At 36.3% G+C, this 23,271-nt stretch overlaps 1 protein-coding gene across 1 annotated transcript in view; it reads right to left on the bottom strand.

The window, feature by feature from the left end:
* IL1RAPL1 (interleukin 1 receptor accessory protein like 1) overlaps positions 1 to 23,271 on the bottom strand; it is a 1,306,826-nt gene that overhangs the window by 280,632 nt on the left and 1,002,923 nt on the right. Inside the window, exon 6 of the mRNA XM_074323621.2 lies at positions 9,439 to 9,513. Within this exon, the coding sequence (XP_074179722.1) occupies positions 9,439 to 9,513 (75 nt within the window). The remainder of the gene's footprint in view (positions 1 to 9,438; positions 9,514 to 23,271) is intronic.

Genomic DNA, 23,271 nt, shown 5'->3' with positions numbered 1-23,271 from the left:
GCTCTGAGAGTGAGAAGGCTTTCAGCCTGCATGTTAGTTTGAGAAGACCACTGAGAGGAAGTGGGAGGGGAGATGGAATTACTGACTCTTCTGGAATCCTGAAGAATGGGAAGCTTTTCTCTCATGATCATCGTGGACCAGAAGTGGAAGCGGGAGATATTTTCTGACTAGATCATTGGCCCAAGACTTATTTCAATACAGATAAATATTTTTGGGGGGGTCCTCTTTATCAAGCTTTTTTTTCATTATTCAGTTGAATTGCATAAGTTATAACTATAGTTTACAAATTTTAACTATAAAAAATTAAAAAATTCTCAGTGCTTGTGAGAAAGTAACTGGCTCACTTGTAGTGAATGGAAAACAGGCCTCTTTACAAGAGTTTGCTGTGAGCCTCAGGTTTTAAAACCTTCTGGATACTCTATGCATTGGGTTTATCTAGCATGTTTTGGAGCATAGGTTTAGACACATCTTAAAATGTGAACGTTTAGGCATTGATAAAGTAGCAAATCAAATTTCATTGTATATACTTTTATATTTAAAAAAATATTATTAAATGCATATGAATACATGAAGAAAAAAGAAGTGGTCAACAGAATGATGTAATGAAAAGGGTCATATGAATTCCAGAAGAATCAAAATACACAATGCTCCCTTAGAACTTAGAAATACGTAAGAACTCTCATCACAGTTATAGCTATGGAAAAACAAATGACACCATGGGCAGTCATTGTATTAGGATACATTTCAACAAAACAAAGGCAGATTCAACAGTATGACAGCCTTCAAAGTGTATCCTTTATAAAAATAGACTGTTTGGAACATGAGATATTTTGGTTACTCAAATATTTTACCCTACCACATCAATTTTCAAAAAAATTAGATTAAAATGAAATACTGTTGATTCTGAAGCTGGTGAATAAAATTTAATATTTCCTCAGAGGAGGCAAAAAGTCACAATGGGCACATCAGTTTCTACTGATAGACAAGGGGAAGTCATGTGAAGTGATGGATGGATGATCTCTTATCTGGGTTAGTTAGAAATACCATTTGCAGTTTCATATCGATGAAACTCATCTTATGAAAATGTAAAATTCTGCACTACTGCAGAGAAAGGTTGTAAGCGTGATTATTCAATTACAAAAGGATCCTTATATGAAATTATTCACCACAGAGTTTCCTTAAATAGCATATTTCCTTGTGCATAGAAATATTTCATTGATCATTACCTGCTTAAGAGAAACTGAGGGACAGAGCCTCTTAAAACTGACATGTTAAGCCACTAATAACTAAAGATCAATCAAAAATGAAGGGAACACTTCTCTGAAGTTATGATTCAATACACCCACAAATCTGTATGAACACACTACGTTGGTAGAGTAAGGTATGCCTGGAATGCTAAGTGTTTTAACATTAAACCATAAAATGCTGGTATCCTATTTTCATAATTGTATTCAAGCACAAGTTATTTTTCATGAAGAGTCTGCATATAATTTAGGAATGTTGAATTATTTGGCCAAAATTCAAGAGGAAATTTGTGGATGAATAACTCTCTTTATGTTCAAATTTTAAATGATGCGGGTCTTTTTATAGTTTTTATTTTAATGAACTTAGTCATGTGGTACTTACTCTTATTCTTGAACCTCTTTCCATATTCTACACCATAATGTCCTTTGATAGGTTTATTTCTGATAAATTGGCACTTACTTTGCAAATTCAGGAGTTCTTGTTAACATAGGATATTCACAGCATTTTTGTATGCTAGCAAACTTTAATCATTAAGACAGATTCAGAAAGCTTTGTGATAACAGTGCTTGTCAGAAGAAAAGCAGTATTTTCCTATAAAATGAATATGATTAACCTTCAAGAGGAACTTGACAGCCATAATGGTTTGCTGTTTTGTTTTGTAAAACTATTTTCATGTTCCTTGTCTTAAGAAATATTATATCTGAACTTCTTTAGTTTAGAAACATATTTTTTTTTCACTCTTACTTTCTTCTTGATGGTCATTTATAAATTTGGGTGGGAAAGTGTCCATTACGTGGTCATTTTTTAAAAGGATGGAATCATTTTCTTCTGTTATAACTGCGTACTTACTGTATGCATTTGGATAGACTTGTGGAGGAATGAAGTAACCTAAAATCAATAATTTCTTTAAGATAAAGTCTCATTAAAATGCAAAAAAATTAGTATGTACATTGTATTCTGAGGGGGAGATGTAAATTAATTTACTAAAATACTATCCATTCTGTAATGAAGCCCATGTCTGCCACCATACTAGGATACTCTAGCAAGTACAGAAGCATAATCAAATAATCAATCACTGACATTCAAAATGCATTTTAGGAACCTTCTATATACAGCTTTCTATATATTGCATTAAAATATCTCAAGAACTAGCAGCAAGCATGTATTGACTATTGAATATATACCAGGCAATGTACTAATCTTTACATTCATTATCCCTTTGTATAACCACACTAACTCCTCAAAGGGAGGTATTATCATGATGCCTTTTTAACTTTTTAGGAAAATGAGAGCTGTTTGTTCAAGGTTATACAAGTAGTAAGTGGCAGAGCTGAATCGACACCTAGATCTGTCTGATAAAATGACCTGAATTTGGAACCACTGCCATATGCTGTCTCTGTATTGTAACCAAAATAATCAAATAATAATAGTAATAGTAATGAGGATAAAATGATGTTTGTTTTTATAAATTTTGTGATATAAATACATGTAGCCATTTTTTGTTCTGTTTTCTCATCAGTTAAAGAGAAGGATTTGACTTGATAATCACAAAGGCCCCTCCACTTCTTGAAGTTCCTAAATCAAGAATTGGGAAGAATTAGACGTATCTAATTCCTTTGTTGGGCAGCAACAAACAAAATAGTCCTCTTAGTGCTGTGGCTAAAGAGCAATGTGCATGATTCATGTTGGTGCTCAACAAAGTCGGCCAGGAGTTGGAAATGTCAGTGGACTTTCCTCACTGGTTTTGTGACAACACTCTTTCCTGGTCCTTTTCTTTCTTCCCATCTTCTCTCCCTTCTGGCCCTTTTCCAAGGTTAAGGACAAGTAGACTCACTTACATGGTCTCTATTCCAGTTTTAATGCATTTTAACAAGTGCTTCAACTGGCTTCCAAACTTTCAGATATTAATGGCCCAGAAGAGCTGTTCTAACCTCCATCTCCGTTTTGCTCTGGGTTTCAAACCTGTCCTAGTATTAGGCTTTGGGTATTGAACACTTGAAAAGGAAGTTCGATTTCCACTTAGATAGCAATTTTCAAAGCAAATATGAAAAGTTGCATTTTCCCCCAACCTATTCCTCCTCTCCAGCACTAAAGAAAGACTTTGATTTTGAGAATCTGTGAAATTCATATAAGTTAGGTCATAAAATGATCTAAGAATACTGATACTAGCTTCCATTTATTGATTTATCATTTAAGGATATGAAATATTAACTAACTGCTAATACGGAAAACATTCCTATTCAGGTTAGAATCCCAATTTTTAAAGTGCTTTTGGCATCAAAAGTAAGACATCAGACTTCAACAGCTGTCAAGAGTTATTACCTTCTTTTATCATGGCACGATAAATTTGGATTGAGCAGAACTGAACACCATCAGTTTAAATAATTATAATAGCAGTCTTTATTTGCCTTACATGCTTTAATTATGGTGTCCATTTGTCCAGAAGCCCTAATTTATGTCTAACAAGGTTTGTTTCAGGCAGTAGAACTACGCTGATCTGCATGTCTTTCTTAAGTGGGCAACAAGTACATCATTTTTCATGTAAAACTTGGACCTTGGATACAAATCTTTGTATCCAGAGTAAAAGGGAAGTTTTATGGTTTTTTAAAAATATGAGTTAATCAGTGAAAGTATGTCTTGTACATTCCCTATGGTGCAGTAAAACCAAAGTCAATAGCAGTACATTTGTTCATGACAACCAGAGGAATAATTGTGGGTGGAAAAACCCAAACAGTCTACGATGACGTCCCCACCTCTGGAAAGGAAGGTCATCTTTGCATCACTTGCACACCTCAGCAACAAAGTATTTTTTTAAACATCAATAGTACTCTTTGGCACTTTCAGAATCAGGTATCAAATTCAACACCTGAATTGTTTTGTTTCTAGGGTATTGATATTAAATACTTCCCTACCTGAGAAAGGAAACAAAGAGGCTTCCTACTTTTAGTACAATAGAGCAGTCACTCTTCAGAAAAGGTGTATTTTGTTTCAAGAAAACAACAGCTGTGAAAATATAGACCTAGATAGCAAATTTTAGAGGGTTATTGGCTATTTTTCACTCCCTAAAATAATTCCCTATAAGGTCTTCTTGGATTAAAAATACAACTAGCATGTTTGTAATAAAACACATTCCATGCACAATATTTATATACAGTTCCAGAACATATAAAGAATTAGAGTGTTTCAGTAACGAATTATTTTAGCAACACAGTAAATTAAACATCTAATTTGCAAGACAAGGAGTTTCCCAATAAAAATATCAATCAGGGTCTCTTTATAATGTATGGACATTTTTCCCTCAGTCTACTTGAAATTTAAAATTCTCCAAATGACAATATGGTGTAACAGGGCAAAGTGCGATATTTAAATTCTAGTGTGACATTTTGTTTTAATTAGCCTGTTGTTAAATTGGATAAAGTTACATGTATGTGTGTCCCTTTATCAGAACAAATGTTTAAAAATTTGAGGTTTCAATAATGTCATCAACCACTTTCCTTTATATGTTGACATCTGGTGAATCTTTGTTACTTGCTCAGGTACTCTTTGCTTTTTAATAAAATTATCAAAAGAAAGTAAATATTAAAGGAAAATAAAAGCACTGCCAGGCAGCTTCTTCAGTTCAGGGTCATTAATTGCTCTTGCAGAATTTTTTTTTTTTTTTTTTTTTTTTTTAAGGAGGGCGCAGCTCACAGTGGCCCATGTGGGGATCGAACTAGCAACCTTGGTGTTATTAGCACCACAATCTAACCAACTGAGCTAACCAGCCACCTCTCTTGCAGAAAATTTTGGTGATGTGTGCCCTTTGTTGCAGGTACACCTTGTCATCAATTAGTATTTATTGACATTTCCTGGGCCCAGAGTACATTACAAAATTACTGGGTATTTTATTAAGAAACATAGAATCTAGAAGAAGTTTTCAGTTAAGCATTAAAATAAGCAAGAGAAGAAAACAGATGGACACTATAGACATACAATTGGGTTTCTATATTTCATCAACCATAGACATGTACGTAAATGGGCTAGATTTTGAAACCCTCCAAATACGGATAACCCTAAACAAAAGAGAGACCACTTGTACTCAACAAGTGAAGAGAGAGAGAAAGAGGTAAGGGGGGGGAGGGGAGGAAGAAGTGATTCTGATATTGAAGGAAAGTGACTTTTCCTTCAAGAGTTCTATATTAGAAAGATATTATTTTATTAATTTTTATCAAAGATTAAAAGTTATTATTCTGGTGAGAATTTGTACAATTTTTACTAAGAATTCTATAAATATGTAGCAAGACACTTAAAATTATTATTTGTTACCTAGTATTTTTCCTTCTAGGAATCTGTTAGTTAAAATAATCATAAAGTCAGGGGGACACACATATGTAAAGATCATTGCATCATTATTTACAATAATGAAATTCAGAAAAATCAAAATTTCCAGCAATAAATATGAAATTATAGGACATTCACCTGGATATCTTGCAGCCATTAAAAGGGTATTTTCTGAGAATATTTAATAGGAGCAGAATGTTTTTACAATGTAAAGCGTAAGAAACAAGATTCTTTTCTGTATTTCCCCCCAAATTTCTACCATTAACCTGTATAATTATTTTTCAAAGCAAAACCCCAAATTTATATAAAGTGATACCCAAATCTAGATGAGTAATGATCATTTTCAGTAAACTCTAATTTGTAAAATAATATGTGCCTCACTAGGTCAAGGGTGGGATGGATTTCTACTCTTTGAAATTCTGGTAATGATGAATATAACATCCTCTATTCTGGAAGGTTCTGAAAATGAGCTCCTGGCCATAACAAGGTCACGTTACTGATTGACATTCTCAAGGCGTAAACTCAGCATGACAATGGTGTCTGTCATACGATTCCCTTAACTACAGCTGCCTGAAAGGGTGAAGTCCGGCTCACCTCCTGGGCTGAACTTGAGAATTGCGCAGTGTGACTTCTGGGCCTTTTGCCCAAGAAAGTGCTGTCCATATATATGCTGATGCCTGAAAGTTATTTTAAAAGGACTAAATTCTTTTTTTTTCACATTTAGAAGTAACACATACATGCCACTTAAAATGGAAATGCTATTCTGTGACCACATAGTGACTGAGATTCAAACTCACCAATTTACATATTTCATATGAATTTAGTTACTACTTTATTTTTTTCCTAAGTACTTTGCTTTTTTATGCCTTTTGCTGTCTACACTGGGATAGTTTAAATGATCACTATCAGTTTTGGGAAGATGAAGGGATTGGAAGAAAAGGAGGACACAGAGATATAGAAAGTGAAAGGTAGGCATGGCCAGCAAGTGACAGAGAAAGGAGCATTTGGAGGTGAAGACGAATCCATGCATTTCACGATTTTATCTAAGTCATCATTAATGAGATTTATATGTTGGCCAACAAACTGGAAAAACTGATGGATTTACAGTTCCCAAGGTCAGATGGATGTGTGTGTAACTTAGCCAGGATGTTCAAATTAGGTCATCAGATGTACCAAACTCAGCTTTGTGTAATTATTGATGATTGTTTTATAATGTAACTCATATGGTAGTTTTTTGTTTGTTTTTTTTTAATCCTTGGAGGTCAATCCTCAATTTAGGATAAGATTGAGTCAGACCCCTGAGCTCTTGGCCTATAAAACTCTGTTGGAGGGTCTCATCTTCTTCTAAGAGTAGGCACCACTTAGAGGTTCCCTGTCACTGGTCCTGGCCACCCTCCCTACTCCCACCCATGACTCTTCACTCAGTTCCCCTTCCACAGGATATATCACATTTGAGCCTGCTGAAATTGATACCTTTTTGAAATCTGGAAAAGGCAAAAATTAAGTTACCACGGAGGTGAAAAATAAAAATACATATTGTAGAAAACAAATATATTTTAGGCATGCTGAGTCTTTTTGTTTTGGGCCCTCAATATTATTTCCTATTTTCACTTGTCCTTTGTGATCAGCTATTTACTTACTTCAATACTACTGCAGTAACGACACTAGCAAGGTAGTTATTTCAAATCACTGTTACTCAAAGATTCAAGGATTAAGGTTAAATGATTGATTCTATACACTAAGAACTGGAATCAGAAAATAAAACAAAACAAAAGTTGTTTAAAAGAATCCAAACCCAGGTTGATGTCTCTAGTTTACTTGATGTTTAAAGAGAGTTCACGATCCTTTTGGCAGTGACAATAAAGGAGTTAGAGTATTTCCTGGAGCATTTTGATAATGGACATACCCTTCTTTCTTCAAATGAATATACAGTTAAACCTTATAATCTGCATAGAAATTTTCATATTTTCAAATCGTCTGGAATAGCCTTTATAATTTTTGTGCAAGAAGAAGTAATATTTTAAAAGGAAAGCTTTACAAATTATTTATTTCATTTTGTAAAACATTTTAGTAGGGGGTAGAGAAAAATTTGACTTATTCCAATTTCAGAGACAATACCAGGGGTGCCTAAAAAAATATATACACATGACTTGTATTCATCTTTTGTCATTGGTATATATTGAGTATTACAAATTTAATACAGTTTTTTCCTTTCTTAAAATGTGTATATGTATATATTTTGGTACCCTCTGTATAAGGAAACCCAATGGGCAGCCATCAAACATAAAACTCTTTTGTGTCATCAAGTAAAGAGATAATTTCATTCCATTATGTTCATTACTGATACCTGGTACCATAAACCACTCCTTCTTGGTCCAAGATGTTATAAGTTTGCATAACTCTTAGAACTACATCTTCCAAGAAGCTATTGAAAAGTCTGTATGAGCATGGCCACTTATGAGAATTTATATTGCAAAATGTTTTTAGAAAGTGGCAATCAAATCTCATATACCTCAATATACATGAGCATGAGTAAATATAGCATGATACAATTTTAATAGATCTGTTTGTTTCATATACACCATTGCTTTAATGCTGCTGTAGTCTTCTGTTTGAAAATAACAACAATTATAATACTACTTCCATGTAGATGGCATTAATTCAAAGGCTTGGGTTTACCATCAAAGAAGCGTATTAATACTTTGTGTTGTATAAATCAGTTATACGTTAGGAAATACATGTATTTCCAATGTTAAAAGTCCATTGACTACAATAATTTTACAGGTGCTAAAACCACCATCATATCTTTTTACACTTTAAGTTTGGATATGGTACTAGTAAAGATTATCATATCTGTAATCTTCATTTTGAAGATGATTTACAATTTTAATCCAAATTCTCACTCTAAGAACAATAATAACATTGGAAACTTAAGGGATGGGCTACCAATTATTTTTTAGTTGTATACAGTAAATACATTTCTACTCTCAAATTGTTAATGTAAGAAACAAATTCCTTAACAAATAAACGTATATGGTTAAATTTGTACTTTTGATAATCCTTTATATCAAACCAGTAGAAACAAACAATTTTCTGCTAAAGTTTATGATATACACATGCATACTCTATTTCAAATAAAAATAAAAACTAGAACAAAATTAAATGTGTTATAGATACTTATAATTAAGGGAAAATTTTTTCATAATTTGGTATAACTGAATATAGATAAATCCAACTCAGAAATTCTAGATTTAACTCTGACTTAAATATGTTAGAATTCTGATTTGTGGACAACTGCGTATTTTTATCAAATTATATTCTATCTGCGTTCTTATATCCCATACCTATTGGACCTTTAATCCAAAGCCACTTGCTCACATTTTATTAATATATTATCCATAACTTCACTAGCATAATATTCATTATATTTGATTAGATAAAAAATGATTTTTAACTGTAATGGTAACATTTACTTTTATGAATCTGCACCCTTTCCCCTGATTTTCAAAAATTGTATTTTAGTGTATTAATAGTAATAGATATTATAAGTCAAATAGTTCCATATTGCCTGTTTTAAAGCCAATTTGAGCCTTATAAAACGACAATATAATACCATCAAAAAACCCTTCAGCCCATTTAATTTCCCAGCAACCATCTAAATGACACATGAGTTTTTACATCCCTATGTCCAGCTTAGCCTTAATGCATGCACTGCGGGGGATGGAATAAGCCATGTTTGCTGGTATTTTCTAATTTTGCTCCCTAATACACATGGGCTTAGCTCAGAGTGTTACATCAGGTTACAATCTAGGCTTATTAACTGTCAGAATGTATCACAAAAAGTGTATTAACTAGAGTTAAGGGATTACTTACCCAGCTGGGTCTCCTGAATTGTCAGTTTACTGTCCACAGGATACAAAAGCTTGGGTGGCTTATCAGTCAGCGGGGCTAAAAAACAACAATAATAATAATACAGACTATAGTTATGCTGCATGAACTGAAGGGTAGAACACAGTTTATTTTCCCAAATATTTTTCGTTCTCACAGTAGTGTATCAAAGCACTGTACCAAGTAATGACTTACATATTGCAGGTAGTACCTTCAGGCGAGGTGAAGAGCCGTTAGATTGTACATGAGTCAAATAGAACACTTCCAAATTGACAATCACATGAGACTGCATAAGAACATACGACTGCTTCACCAACTCTTTTCAATTTGCACCTTTATTTCCTTTGGAAAGGGTACCTTACATTTGCTCTGTGTTAATTAAAGCTACTCATGATATATGGATCATGCATTTCAATGATTTTGGGGCATAATGTTGTCTCATTCTTCTTAATCCCATTCCTAGTTTCCAAACCCTGGATCACATTCCCTGAAAACCCCTAACTTAGTAATTAGATTAATTCTTACACACGTAATAAATGGGGAGGCAATATGGTAATAATTTGTACCAGTATAAGCTGCATACTCAAACACGCATTAAGTATTCACCAAGATCATATTTTAAATGATACTTTTAATTAGTCAAAAACCTCTTATTACTATTATATATTACATTTTATAGCATTTATTTCTAATTTGCATGATATGCTCACTTTGATTTTTAAGGTTCCATACATTTCTACTCTGTGCTCTCATTAATTTTACAGATCTAAAGTTTACTACTAAGCGTCTCGAAGATAGGTTTCTCACTGCATACATCATTTCTAGCTAAACTAGACTATGTGGACTTCAGACAAATAGCCAGTTCTCCTTCATTAAGTCTCTCTCCCCACCCTCTCTGATCAAATTTCCCAGGTCCCTTGAAATCTGTCACTGCAACTTCCACTCTGTAGAAGTACAAAAATGATCAATTAAGGGTTGCTGGACTAAATGTTCTGCTTTGAGAGCTTTCTTCCTTCCTTGCCAGGAGTACATGCCAGTTTGGTTGATAACTGAAAGGCTAATCTAGTCAGCAGTGCCAGGAGTTGGCCACATTTCCTCACCACCAGAGGATTCAAGAATTCAATTGGCCTCAGTGGCTCACCCCCATCTCTCTTTAACAGAAAACAGTCAGTGCAAACAGATGAGGCAGCACATCTCAGAAAAACAGAGGTGAGATGTAAGAGTCCTGGTTTGGAAGACCAACCACACACTGGATCAATTGCTTTTGTTCATAACTAATTGAATGCATTATACATTCACCTCTGTTAATATTTAACACAGGGATAGGAATGAAAAGGAAAGAAAAGTTGGAGTAATAGGATATCAATTGCTTTGAAATTCTTCTCAAAGATTTGACATCAATCTGATTAAGCTCAAATACTCTTGTTTCTTGTCTACTGTGATCCTAACAGATTTGTATTCTCCTAACCAGCTAAATAGGTAGAATTATTCATTAAATGTTGGCAAAATAGTTCACCATTAATAGATCAAAAAGCCACATTTGTTAGGCTGTGGTTATCAAATGATTTCAGTAAACTTCAAAAGGAACTATGGTATCAAAATAACAGGCATACTCAGTAAATTACCTCAGTTTATAAAATCTTCTGGTAATGCAGTTACAAGTAGACAACTTTACACTTTGTTATAGAAAGCAGCTGAGAGAAATGTTCCTGTTCAAACACATCTGACACTAATAATTTATCAAAAGAGAAAAGACCTGGAAGGACAACCAAGATGGCACAATAGGTAATTGCTGGGTTTACCTTCTCTCACAACCACATCAAAATTACAACTGATCTACAAAACAACCATTATTGAGAATTGCCTAAAATCAAGCTGAACTTAAGTCTTTCAACTAAGAACTTGCAGAAGAAGCCACCTCCAGACTGGTAGGAAGGTCAGAGATGCAAAACGGGCCGGTCCCACACCCACGTGTGACCATTAAAGACTGGGAGGGCTAGTTCAGCTGTGGAGGTCCCACCATCCTTGAAAGGAGTAAGAGATCCCAGCCCCACCACAGCCCAGGGTTCCAGAGCTGGGGAGAGAAGTCCCCATATTTTTTTATTGTGAAAAACAGCAGAGATTGTCACTGAGTGAAGCTGAGTACAGGCGCTCCTCTAGAAGGGATTGCACTCAGACTTACTGTAACGCGGGGTGTCATGCAGGGTCTCTGCTCCCACTCCCCACATAAGAACGCAGGATGTGGTGAGGCCAAAAAGGAACACCCACGGAGCCATAGATAGGGGAGTCATACTACTATACTCTCGCTGGCGGCTGGGTTGGAGACAGAGGAAGCAGGAGCCACACTGTTCGCAACCCTCACTGTGCAGCTTGCAGGCTCAGCCACCATCTTCTTGCTAGACCCCATTTTCTGCTAGCGTAGCCACAGCAGTTATATTAGTGGCCAATGGCTCACTGGTTACAGCTGACGGCCAACTAGCCACAGCTGATGGCCATCCAAACACAGTTGATGGCCATTTACTACCTGAGCCAGCACCTTTCTATGTGAGGCCGAGAGCCTGGAAACTGCTTTCTGGGGCTCTGTTCCCACACTTACCCACCAACAGAAATACTTGTTCTGAGCTCCAACACTAGGGCAGGAGCTGAAAAGGTGGCAGAGACATATGGTGGGGAACTGAGTTGTCTGGCTTGGGACAGGGGCTGGAGACAAGGCTTTCTCCTGAACAGAGGAGCTCCCAGAGGCCATTGTTTCTTTGCTGAGCCCTCCCGCTTCATGGCGGGTGAACACTGGTGGCCGCCATTTCTGAGTTTCCACCATTAATTCCCCACGCCCTGGTGATTAGCGACCTGGCCCCACCCAACTTTCAGGCACACCCAGGCTGCTTTCAGTGGCTTTTTCGTGCAGACCGCCTGCTTTGGCTCAAGCTGCAGACTTTCTGAGGGCCTCTCAAAGGTTCGCAGAACCCAGACAAGCAGCATCTGGCTTAAGCTTGTCCCATATCTCTGGCTGAGCAGCCCTAAACTGGCACTAGTGGCAGCCAGCCTTGTTTCATGGCTTGACCTCTCAAGGCACGTTTTAAGCACAGCACAGGTGGCAGACATCTGTGGATTTCTTTCTGGCTCCCACTGGGTGGCCCCAGGTGGGGCACAGACTGGGGGCTGAAAGTAGACCTACAGCGGATCCCCCCCAAGGTGATCCTGGGGCTGGCGCTCCCAGTGGCCAGCTTCAAAACAAGCTGGAGCATCACCGCGCCAACTCCAAGTAGGACACAGCCAAGGGGCGGGTTGGGCAGGCACCAGAGTCCTGCTGAGGCAGATCCTGCTCTGTAGGATCAGCCCCTGCACAATAACTCTTCCACTGTAGTCAAGGCCAGTCCTCAAAACAAGTGAGCCCAAGGGTCAGTCCCTCACAATGAAGTGCAGTTATCAACCAAGGCTCAACTACAAGAGGAGGGCACACACAACCCACACAAGGGACGTACCTGGAGTGCGTGGCTCAGGTGACCAGAAAGACTGTGCCACTGAACCCCACAGCACACCTACTACATAAGAACACTCTACTAAGACCAGAAGACATAGAAGCTCTGCCTAATACATAGAAACAAACACAGGAAGGCAGCCAAAATGGGGAGACAAAGAAACATGTCCCAAATAAAAGAACAGAACAAAGCTCCAGAAAAAGAACTAAGCAACACAGAGACAAGCAATCTATCAGATGAATAGTTCCAAACACTGGTTATAAGAATGATCAGTGATCTCACGGAGAACTTCAGCAGAGAGATAGGAAGCATAAACATGGAGATGGAAACCATGAAAAAGAACCAGTCAGAAATAAAGGATACAATAATGGAAACAAAGAATATATTACAGGGAATCAACAGAGATTAGATGAAGCAGAGGATCCAACCAGCGATGTAGAAGATAAGGTAACAGAAACACCCAACCAGAACAGCAAAAAGAAAAAAGAATCCAAAAAATTGAGGAGAGTTTAAGGAGCCTCTGGGACAATATCAAGCATACCGACATTTGCATTATAGGGGTACCAGAAGGAGAAGAGAGAGAGCAAGGAATTGAAAACCTACTTGAAGAAATAATGACAGAAAACGTCCCTAACCTGGTGAAGGAACTGGACATAGAAGCCCAGGAAGCACAGAGAGTCCCAAACAAGGTGAACCGAAAGAGGCCAACACCAAGACACATCATAATTAAAATGAGAAAGGTTAAATACAAAGAGAGAATCTTGAAAGCAGCAAGAGAAAAGCAGTTAGTTGCCTACAAGGGAGCCCCCATAAGACTGTCAGCTGATTCCTCAACAGAAACTTTGCAGGCAAGAAGGGATTGGCAGGAAATATTCCAAGTGATGGAAAGCAATGACATACAACCGAGATTGCTCTACCCAGCAAGGCTGTCATTTAGAATTGAAGGACAGATAAGGAGCTTGCCGACAAGAAAAAGCTGAAGGAGTTCATCACCACCAAAACAGAATTATAAGGAATCTTAGAGGGACTTCTTTAAGATGGGAGGGGGATTAAGGATGGGTGAAAGGGGAAGTGATTAAGAAGTACAAATTGGTTGTTACACAGTAGTCAGGAGGATGTAGGGTATAGCATAAGGAATATGATCAATAATTTTGTAGTGACTAGGTGTGGTGACACATGGGTACTAGATCTATCAGGGTGATAGATGGGAATGGGGTTGGGGGCAGGGTGAAAAAGGTGAAGGCCTTAAGAAATACAAATTGATAGTTAATACAGTATGGGGAATGTAATCAACAATGTTGTACAGATCATGTAAAGTATGTGATGGGCACTGGTCTTATCAGGGGGATCATGCCACAGACTGTGTAGATGCCTAACCAATGCACTACACACCTAAAGAGCTGAAGTAGAATAATATTGAATGTCAACTATAACTAAATATATAGGTATATATAGTCACGCGATGTGGAGAACAACATAGGGAAGACACCGTAATCAATGGTATTGTAACAGCCATATAAGATGGCAAAGGGGTAGTAGCTTGGGGGGTGGTTTATCACTTTATGAGGGGTTTAAATGTCTAACTTTTACGTTGCTTTGTACACCTGAAACTAATAAAAATAAATAGTAGAAAAAAGACCTGTAGAGAAAGATAATAAAATCTATATGCAGCACATTCATTCAGAATTATAAAATGGTTGTGTGATTCTCCACCTGAACCCCCCCACCCATGCCCATGGCATAATATTACATCCTTAAGACCTTTCACATTATTCTCATGTGACAACTCCAAGTTAGCAGGAGAATGTTAGAATGTTAGAGCCAGAGAAAATTACATACTTATTGCATTTTTTGATTTTTTAAAAATTTGTTCCCTAAAGCCCTATGATTTCCAGTTCCCTTCTGGGCAGGTGAAGTTAAGATAGAGATAAGGGGTGGTTCACAGGGCTTGACTCACTCTTTGTTGTGCTGCCTCTCTGACAAAAGTAGCTCTGCTTTTATTTATGTTATACATCAAAATTTCACACAAAATTTTAACTAAAAATAATCAATTCACCTATTGATAGACAATTGGACAAAGAGGAGGTGAAACATATACGTGATCAAATAGTACTCGGCAATCTAAAGACTGAAATCTTTGCGTTTATTTTTAACCTTTTAAACCGCAATTACTCTTGCAACAACCATATATATATATATATATATATATATATATATATATATATATATATATATATATATATACGCTGATAAGAAAAATGACATTGTTTGTAAAATAATGAACTGAAAGTTTAACTAAAGGTTCAAAGGCATTTAGCTCCTGAATTTAAGAATCATTAATATTTCCTACATTAGTTTCCACAGTAGGAAAACTGATCTATTTTCAAGAACACAATTAAACAAAAAACATTTTGAAGACTTTTGACATGCAAGCACTGTACTAGGACTGTAAAGGACTGAAAAATAAGTAAAATTGAGTTTTAATGCCCACAGAGCTTACAACCTACATAAATAACTCCATAATTCAATTTCAAGAGCATTTATAAAGTACTTACAAATAGTAAGTACTATATTAGAAATCAAAAAGATAAATAAGACATAGAATATAAGAAATGTAAGACATAAGAATGTATTAAATGAGAGCATACAAATAACTGTATTGGAACACTGTCCCTACTCACTTGATCTGGCCCCCAATGACTCTTTACCCAAAGACAAAGGGAATATTGACAGGAGGACATTTTGATGACATTCAGGACATCAGGGGTAATACGACGAGAGTTCTGATGGCCATCCCAGAAAAAGAGTTCCAAAACTGCTTTGAAGGGTGGTCTAGGCGCGGGCGTCAGTGGAAAGTTTCCCAAGGGGAGTACTTCGAAGGTGGCCATAGTGATGTTCAGCAATGAGGGATGTAACACTTTTTCTAGGATAAGTTCACGAATGCAATTGTTTGACCTCATATATATGATGCATTACGATGAGTGCTGTACTATACTCAGAGGTAATTTCCTTATGACCCCATTGAAATGGACCAACTAAATCTGGTCACAAAACAGTATTCACAGATTTATACAGCTGACATTAAAGCATGCTTTGTGGCAATCACACCAACATGATCCATTTTACAATGGGTTTTTTTGTTTGTGTTGTTGTCTGTGTGTATTTTTTTTAACTTAAAAGAGTTGACAATGGCCTATTTTCCCAGCAATTCAAGGGAATGTGGATTACCCATAGAGCTTCAGTGACTCAGAGTGGGGTTTCAGTTCTGCTTTCTTTGGCCTGCAATGTTTTAACATTAGTTTCTAATATTGGAGCATGCACTTATGAGAGCTATAGCAAGTAAACACAATCTCATGGTGCTTGGAGAAAAAAAGTGAATGGACAGGAGAAAATATCAACATATACTAAGTGAAGTCATTTTGGGGAAAAGGGTGCTTTATTTTTCACTTATCTCTAGTACACTGGTATTGGCAATATTTCTCCTTTCTGTTGCAAATAATTATGGTGACTCACAGCACAGTCGTGTAGTCTCAGAAGCCTCAGAGAGGGTGGGGAGGGGCACAGCAACTGACCAGAAAGTACAGGGAGAAGAGCAGTTTATGAACAAACTAGCACCATATACAAGATAACCCTGATCTATGAGCCATGTCAAAGCAACAGAGCAATAAAATAAAATAATAAAATAAAATAAAATAAAATAAAATAAAATAAAATAAAAAAGTAAAATAAAGCAAAAGAGCAAATACTCCTAAGGACATAACTGTTATTATGTCTATCAAAAGGCATGTATTCAGGAAAATCAAAATTCATTTGGCTAGCTTTAATACTTACATTTGATTCATTTAGATTGATAAGTACTGCTTATAATGCAAATAAAACAAATATATTCATTCATTCATTCTACAAATATTTTTAAAGCATCTCCTCTTTGCTAGGCATTTTTTCTAGTTACTAGAGGGTATAACAATAAACCAGACAGACAAAATTATTGCTCTCATAGAGCCTACATTCCAGAGAGGGTAATGGAAAATATCCATAGAGATGAACACATGCATAATATAACATCAGGTGATTATATGTACTGTCAAAAAATAAAGCAGCTAAAAGAGGAAGAGACCAATGCAGGTGCTCTTTTAGAGAGGAATGTCAGGAAAGTGAGCTGTAAAGATCATTTGAAACAGATCTATGTGAAGGGAGGAAACCAGGCATGTGAATAGCCAATGGAAGATTATGGCAGGCGGAGGGAAGGACAAGTGTAAAGGCCCTGAGATGGGAATCCACTTGGCAGGTTTGAGGGTTAGCAAAGGTCATTATAGCTATGCTGTTGTAGGGAAAGAGTGGCAATGAGTTCAGAGACAGCCATGGGCCAATTCAGGCAGGACCTTGTAGAACATTGAAAAGAATTGGGTTTTAATTCTAAAGATAATGGGAACGCCCTGGAGAGTTTTGGAGAGAGCCTTTGATAGTGTTTAAATGCCAAAAGTATACCTTTGGCACCCTGGTGTCTAACTCTGGGAGAAGGGAGTCCTTTGGAGACAGAAAGGCCAGGAAGGAGGATACTAAAGCAGTCCACTGCAAACTGAGGAGACATTGGTACTGGTGGTGGAAATGGTAGCTTATTTTCCTTTAAGTGTGTATTTGGTAGGTAGAAGTAACAAAATGTACTGATAGACTTGATGTGAAATGTAAATAAAAATCCAGGAGTTAAAGGGGATCCCCAGGTGTGGGCTTGATAAATACGTGAATGGCAGTGCCATTTAATGACATGGGAGGGCAGAGCAAGAGGGGAAACTGTATGGAGTACTAGGAATCAAAGGATAAGTTTTTATAAATCAATTCAACCACCTCCTTTTATCCATAGAGGCTAGAGAATTTTACTATAAATCACTGATTTATATTTTGAAACATTGAGCCACTGAAGGACAACTCATCTTCTTCTGGTCCCCCAAAGGACTGAGAAAATGGTCTAAAAAAGTTTCATATTTCAGGCAAATGCCATATTCATTTATCATGACATAAACTTTGGCTAACCTCTACTATATTTTGCTTTAACATCATTCATAATTTAAAATATGTGTAATACTCCCAAACTTATTTTTGACTAATAGAATCAGGGCCAGGCTTAGCCAAGAGATTAAGAATAATTCTCCAGCACTCCCTTGGTTCAATGATATGTGGAGCATATTCAATTGGAAAATTTAATATCATCATGTTTAATTAAATTTTTCTTATTTAAATAATATTTATGATGAAGTACTGCTCTAACATAGGAGGGATGGAATTTATATTTAATCACCTTCCAATAGCTTGATCAACCTTCCAAGTAACATAAACAATGAAAAGATTATACTCATTGAATAACTGGTTTAAAGTAGAATCACTCAAGAATATTATAGGAAAAGTTAACGTGAGGCTCTTGTTAGGGCTCAGGTTCTCTATTCATTTGCCACCTCTCTAGTTGTCTCTTAAGCCCCAGTTTCCATTATCTGCAGCCCTGCTTGCTGTACCCAGACTCATGGCTGATCCCATAACTCATTCAGTCACCCACTGCACACTAATTCTGACTGCATGAGCTGAGAAAAATTTGTAGGGCAAAGAAAAGCCAGTGTAGGTAGACAGAATAAATAAAGGTGGTTGAGTATTTTTAAATTTTTATTTTTAAAGCAATTGCTGCAGTGGATATTGGCTAAATGTTGTGGGGATGAATTCTAACTGGCTGTATGCCAGATTTCAACCATTTAAATAAATTTGTGTGTAGTCAAAGCCAAAAACAAATGGCGAGAAAAATGAAACAATGCATAATTATCTAGATAAATGGTGACGAACCCTAGGAAAAGGATGCTGATTGATATAATAGCTATAATCAAGTAGGTGAGTATGCCAACTACTGTTTTCACTTCTGTTGACAGGCAACGGAAAAAAATTAATGGTCACCAATTAGCTTCTAGGGACAACAGTCAATTCCAAGAAATTATATGTCTTGTGAGGCAAAATATCTCTTTCCTAGCAATCAGAAAGTAAGCAAAATTATCATAGCGCATCATTTTTTCTTTTTCTATTAGTAGATAAAAGGTCTTCAAGAAATGAAAATGATAAATCCCAGGCTATTTGGAAATGCTTATTAAAGGAAAATTGTGGAATAGACAAAAGACCCCATGTTATTGCTGAAAGTTAGAAATTTTTAAATTCCCTACTTGGCTTGAATATCACAGTAAGACATTACATTTCCACAGTATAGTGTAATATAATTTAATAGTCTTCCAGTTTATATTGGGTTGGTTTAGTTATATTGTACTTCGATGTAAAAGGTATATACACTCCTTGACTTTTTCTTCATGATACAGAATCTGGCACAATTACTCCCTGGTATGGGTCTCTGACAGTGGTTTTCAACTGGGGTTGCCACAACTGGTGTGTGTGTGTGGGGGGTGCTTCTTGACAAGGGATGCTGCTTCACTTCCTACAATGCACAGGAAAGCCCCTCACAAGCATTATCTGGTCCCAGATATCAATAGTGCTGAGGTTGAGAAACACTGCCCTATGATAACCATTTATTAAAAGTAGTTTTATGACCTATAGTTCAAGCCTGATTTGGACTAGAGACTTCAATTTTCTGGTAAACAGAAAGCTTTTGTAACATGGGGATTGATGAAATGGTGGAGGATGTTTCTCCCTGGGCTATCGTAGAATGAATTCCAGCCATGAAGGAAGCTATGATGGTGTATAACAATTAAGTTCGTGAACTCATCATCCTAGACAAAGTGCTACATACCTCATTGCTGAATATCATTATGGTCACCTTCAAAATACTCCCCTTGGGAAGCTATGCACTGATGCCAGCACCTAGTCCACCCTTCAAAGCAATTTTGGAACTCTTTTTCTGGAATGGCCATCAGAGCTGTCATCCTATTACACTTGATGTCCTGAATGTCATGAAAACGTCTTCTTTCAATATTTCCTTTATCTTTGGGTAAAGACAGTAGTCATTGGGGGCCAGATCAGGTGCGTAGGGAGGGTGTTCCAATACAGTGATTTGTTTACTAGCTAAAAACTCCCTCACAGACAGTGCCGTGTGAGCTGGTGCATTGTCGTGATGCAGGAGTCAGGAATTGTTGGCGAAAAGTTCAGGTCATCTAACTTTTTCACGCAGCCTTTTCAGCACTTCCAAATAGTAAACTTGGTTAACTGTTTGTTCAGTTGGTACAAATTCATAATAAATAAGCCCTCTGATAGCAAAACAGGTTAGCAAAATTGTTGCAACAAGTTTGTGAACTTAATTGTCACACCTTTGTATGAAACTCTGCATAGGCTTAGTACCCAGAAAGGTCAGGTGTGACAGGGTGCAGGGAAGAGATGGGAGGCCACAATGAGATGAATTATTTGAGCATCCATATAAAGAATGAGTAACTTTCTCTTTCTACTTCCAAACCCCCATAGGAAGAATGACCACCACCAAGGCCTCTTGTCACCACCCGAACTACTAAAAATTAAGAGGTGCTTCTCTAAAGACATAGAATAAACCATGTAATGCAGAACAGCAGAGGCATTCCTCAACTGCAGAACTAATTTTCATGCATTATAAAACATTTAGCTGTTTAAATATCACAGAACTGTATCACAGCAAAAGCTTCCTAATACTATTATATTTCAGTTAATATGGAAGTTGTTTCTAATTACTGGACACATATTTACCAAAAGAAGGTAGCCTAAAAATATATTTGTTTTGTAAGTGGCAGTAACTATTCAAAGGAGCTAGCTAGGAATTAAAAACAAAGTAGCCCACATGACATTTCAACCTATCATTAAAAGTTAACATAGCATACTCTGCTTAATTTCATTCACAAACTATTAACTTGACATGGTGTTAGCTGGAACTCTCAACATAAATTTAAGGTTTTTAAGACACAAGAACATAAATATAAAATTGAAAATAAGCATATGTATAGGAAAAATTAACATCATATTTTGGGGTGTGTAGTTAACATTATTTCATTTGACCATCAGTTTGTTACAATGAAAAGATTTGGAAACTTCTCCCAAAAGAAACAGCTAGTGAACATAGAAGCCAAGATTGGAACCCACCGCGTCTAATTTTAATGGTCACATGCTTTCCATTTTTGTAGACTGCTTTTCAAGATTTGCAATTTCTTTTTTTTTTTTTTTAAATTTATTGGGGTGACAATTGTTAGTAAAATTACATAGATTTCAGGTGTACAATTCTGTATTACATCATCTATAAATCCCACTGTGTGTTCACCACCCAGAGTCAGTTCTCCTTCCATCACCATATATTTGATCCCCCTTACCCTCATCTCCCACCCCCCACCCCCCTTACCAATTTCTAATATACTCATAGTTTCTACTAGACAGTTTGTTTTTTGTGGAGTTTCTGATGATATGGGGCAGACAGGGGGAAATGTTATTTTGATAGAATTTGGAAACAAAGAGATGGCAAGTTCTGTGATTTGAATGGACTTAATTAGGACTAAACTGTATTTGACAATACTGAAGCTTTTACTGTAGAATTTGAATACGTATGACACTGTTTTCTTAAGATTGGAAGGGAGGATTAGCTTTGTCATTGGCTCCCATCACTTAACTAATTACAGGACTTGATGATGCCATATAATTTGAAGCTTTCATGATGACAGTAGACCAAAAACCAAAAAAAATTTAAGCATTCTAGAAATCCCATTAAAATTGTTACTAAAGAGAAAATGAACCTTAATAAGCGTGATATCCATGGAAATTCAAGGTTTATGAATACAGACTAAGTTTTCAAAAACATTTGTAGTAATTTTATAAAATATTCAAGATGTCCTTTAGAATGACCTTTTGTAACAACCCAAATCCTGTAAAAAATATCATTTTACATAAAATGTGGAAACAAACGAAACACACAATTCTACTGCATTGCATTCTTCTGGATGAATTAAACTTCATTTGTGGTCAGCTTCTTATGGGAAAGTAATAGATCTGTCAAATATTGATATAGTCAACTTTTAAACGTGCTTTAACTTCCTGACCCCTGTCAATGACAAGGCTGCACTGAGAGATAACACAGGTTCCATTGATGTTCTACGAATCTAAGAGAATTTCTGTATAATCGGAACCCTGAAAGTCCAATATAATAGTAATATAAACATTGTGCGTTAAATTAAAGGTTGACTGTGATATTTAATGGCACTACTGCTTTAAGAAACATGCCTCCAAATAATTAGCCTCTCTCCCTCTCTCCTTGCCTCCCTCCCTCCCTTTCTTCCTTTTTCCTCCCTTCTTTCTTCCCTTATTTCTGTTTAGTCTCCCTCCCTTCCCATTTTACTTTCCCTCCTTCCTTTCTTTCTTCCTTCTCCTCTCCCTCCCTCCCAGCCTCCACCTATCCCTTCTTTTATTTCATACTTCCTTCCTTCCCAAGAAATATATCTGGAAAGAAAACTGAAGGAAAAACATTTCGTTTTCTCTGTTCTGGGTACAAGAAAGAAAAAAAACAACAGAACCCTACATTTCCATTCACTCATTTATTCAACAAATGGAGCAGCTATAACTTTCTTACCTACATCATCATGAATTCTTCCTGTTTAGATTAATTGTTATCTTGATCCAAGTAACACTGTTGGGAATTATCTTTTCTGCAGAAGTCATTTTACAAAACCAATTATTTAACAAATAATAACCTCCTACCTAAAAGGATTTTAAGCAACTTCCACAGTGTTTAAAAGCTTACTAAAAAGTTTCTATGGTGATTTTCTATTGTTTAATAAAATGAAAGTCTATTATAAGTTATTAAAAATGTGATTATTATAAACAAAGAAACAAACAAACAAACAACTCAAGAAAGAAAAGCATGGCTGTGAGCAATAAGATCAGCACTCTTAAAATAAAACTTGCTATTCAAATCTAATTATGCGGTGAATGCTCTTATATTACTTTTGCTATCAATGCATAGCCAAGAGTTACTTGGCAACAAACGGAGGTTAGACTTTTTAAGAATTTTCTTTCCAGCAATGCAGGAAGAAACTGCAAATTTGTTCTTAGTTGCATTGAACACCACTGATATCCTCAAAAGTAAAGAAAAACATACCAAAGCTGTTACAATCAACAACATACATAAAATGTTTATAATTACTGAAGCTGAGTAATGGGTACATGGAATTTCATTATGCTCTTCTATTTTTGTGTCTATTTTTGACATTGTCCAAAATAAAAAGGTATTGTTTTGATGTCATGGATATGAAAACTTTAGGGTTTGGTAAGCTTTTTGAGTGATACATGTAGCGTGAGTATGTGTATACATCTACATATGTCCACATAGTGAAGTATAAATTATAAATTTTGAGCC

The sequence above is a fragment of the Rhinolophus sinicus genome, chromosome 18 (genome assembly GCF_057876585.1).
Source record: "Rhinolophus sinicus isolate RSI-liver-muscle chromosome 18, RSI-T2T, whole genome shotgun sequence".
NCBI lineage: Eukaryota > Metazoa > Chordata > Mammalia > Chiroptera > Rhinolophidae > Rhinolophus > Rhinolophus sinicus.
Note: the sequence above shows the minus strand (reverse complement) of the source record. Positions and strands in the feature narration are given on the sequence as shown.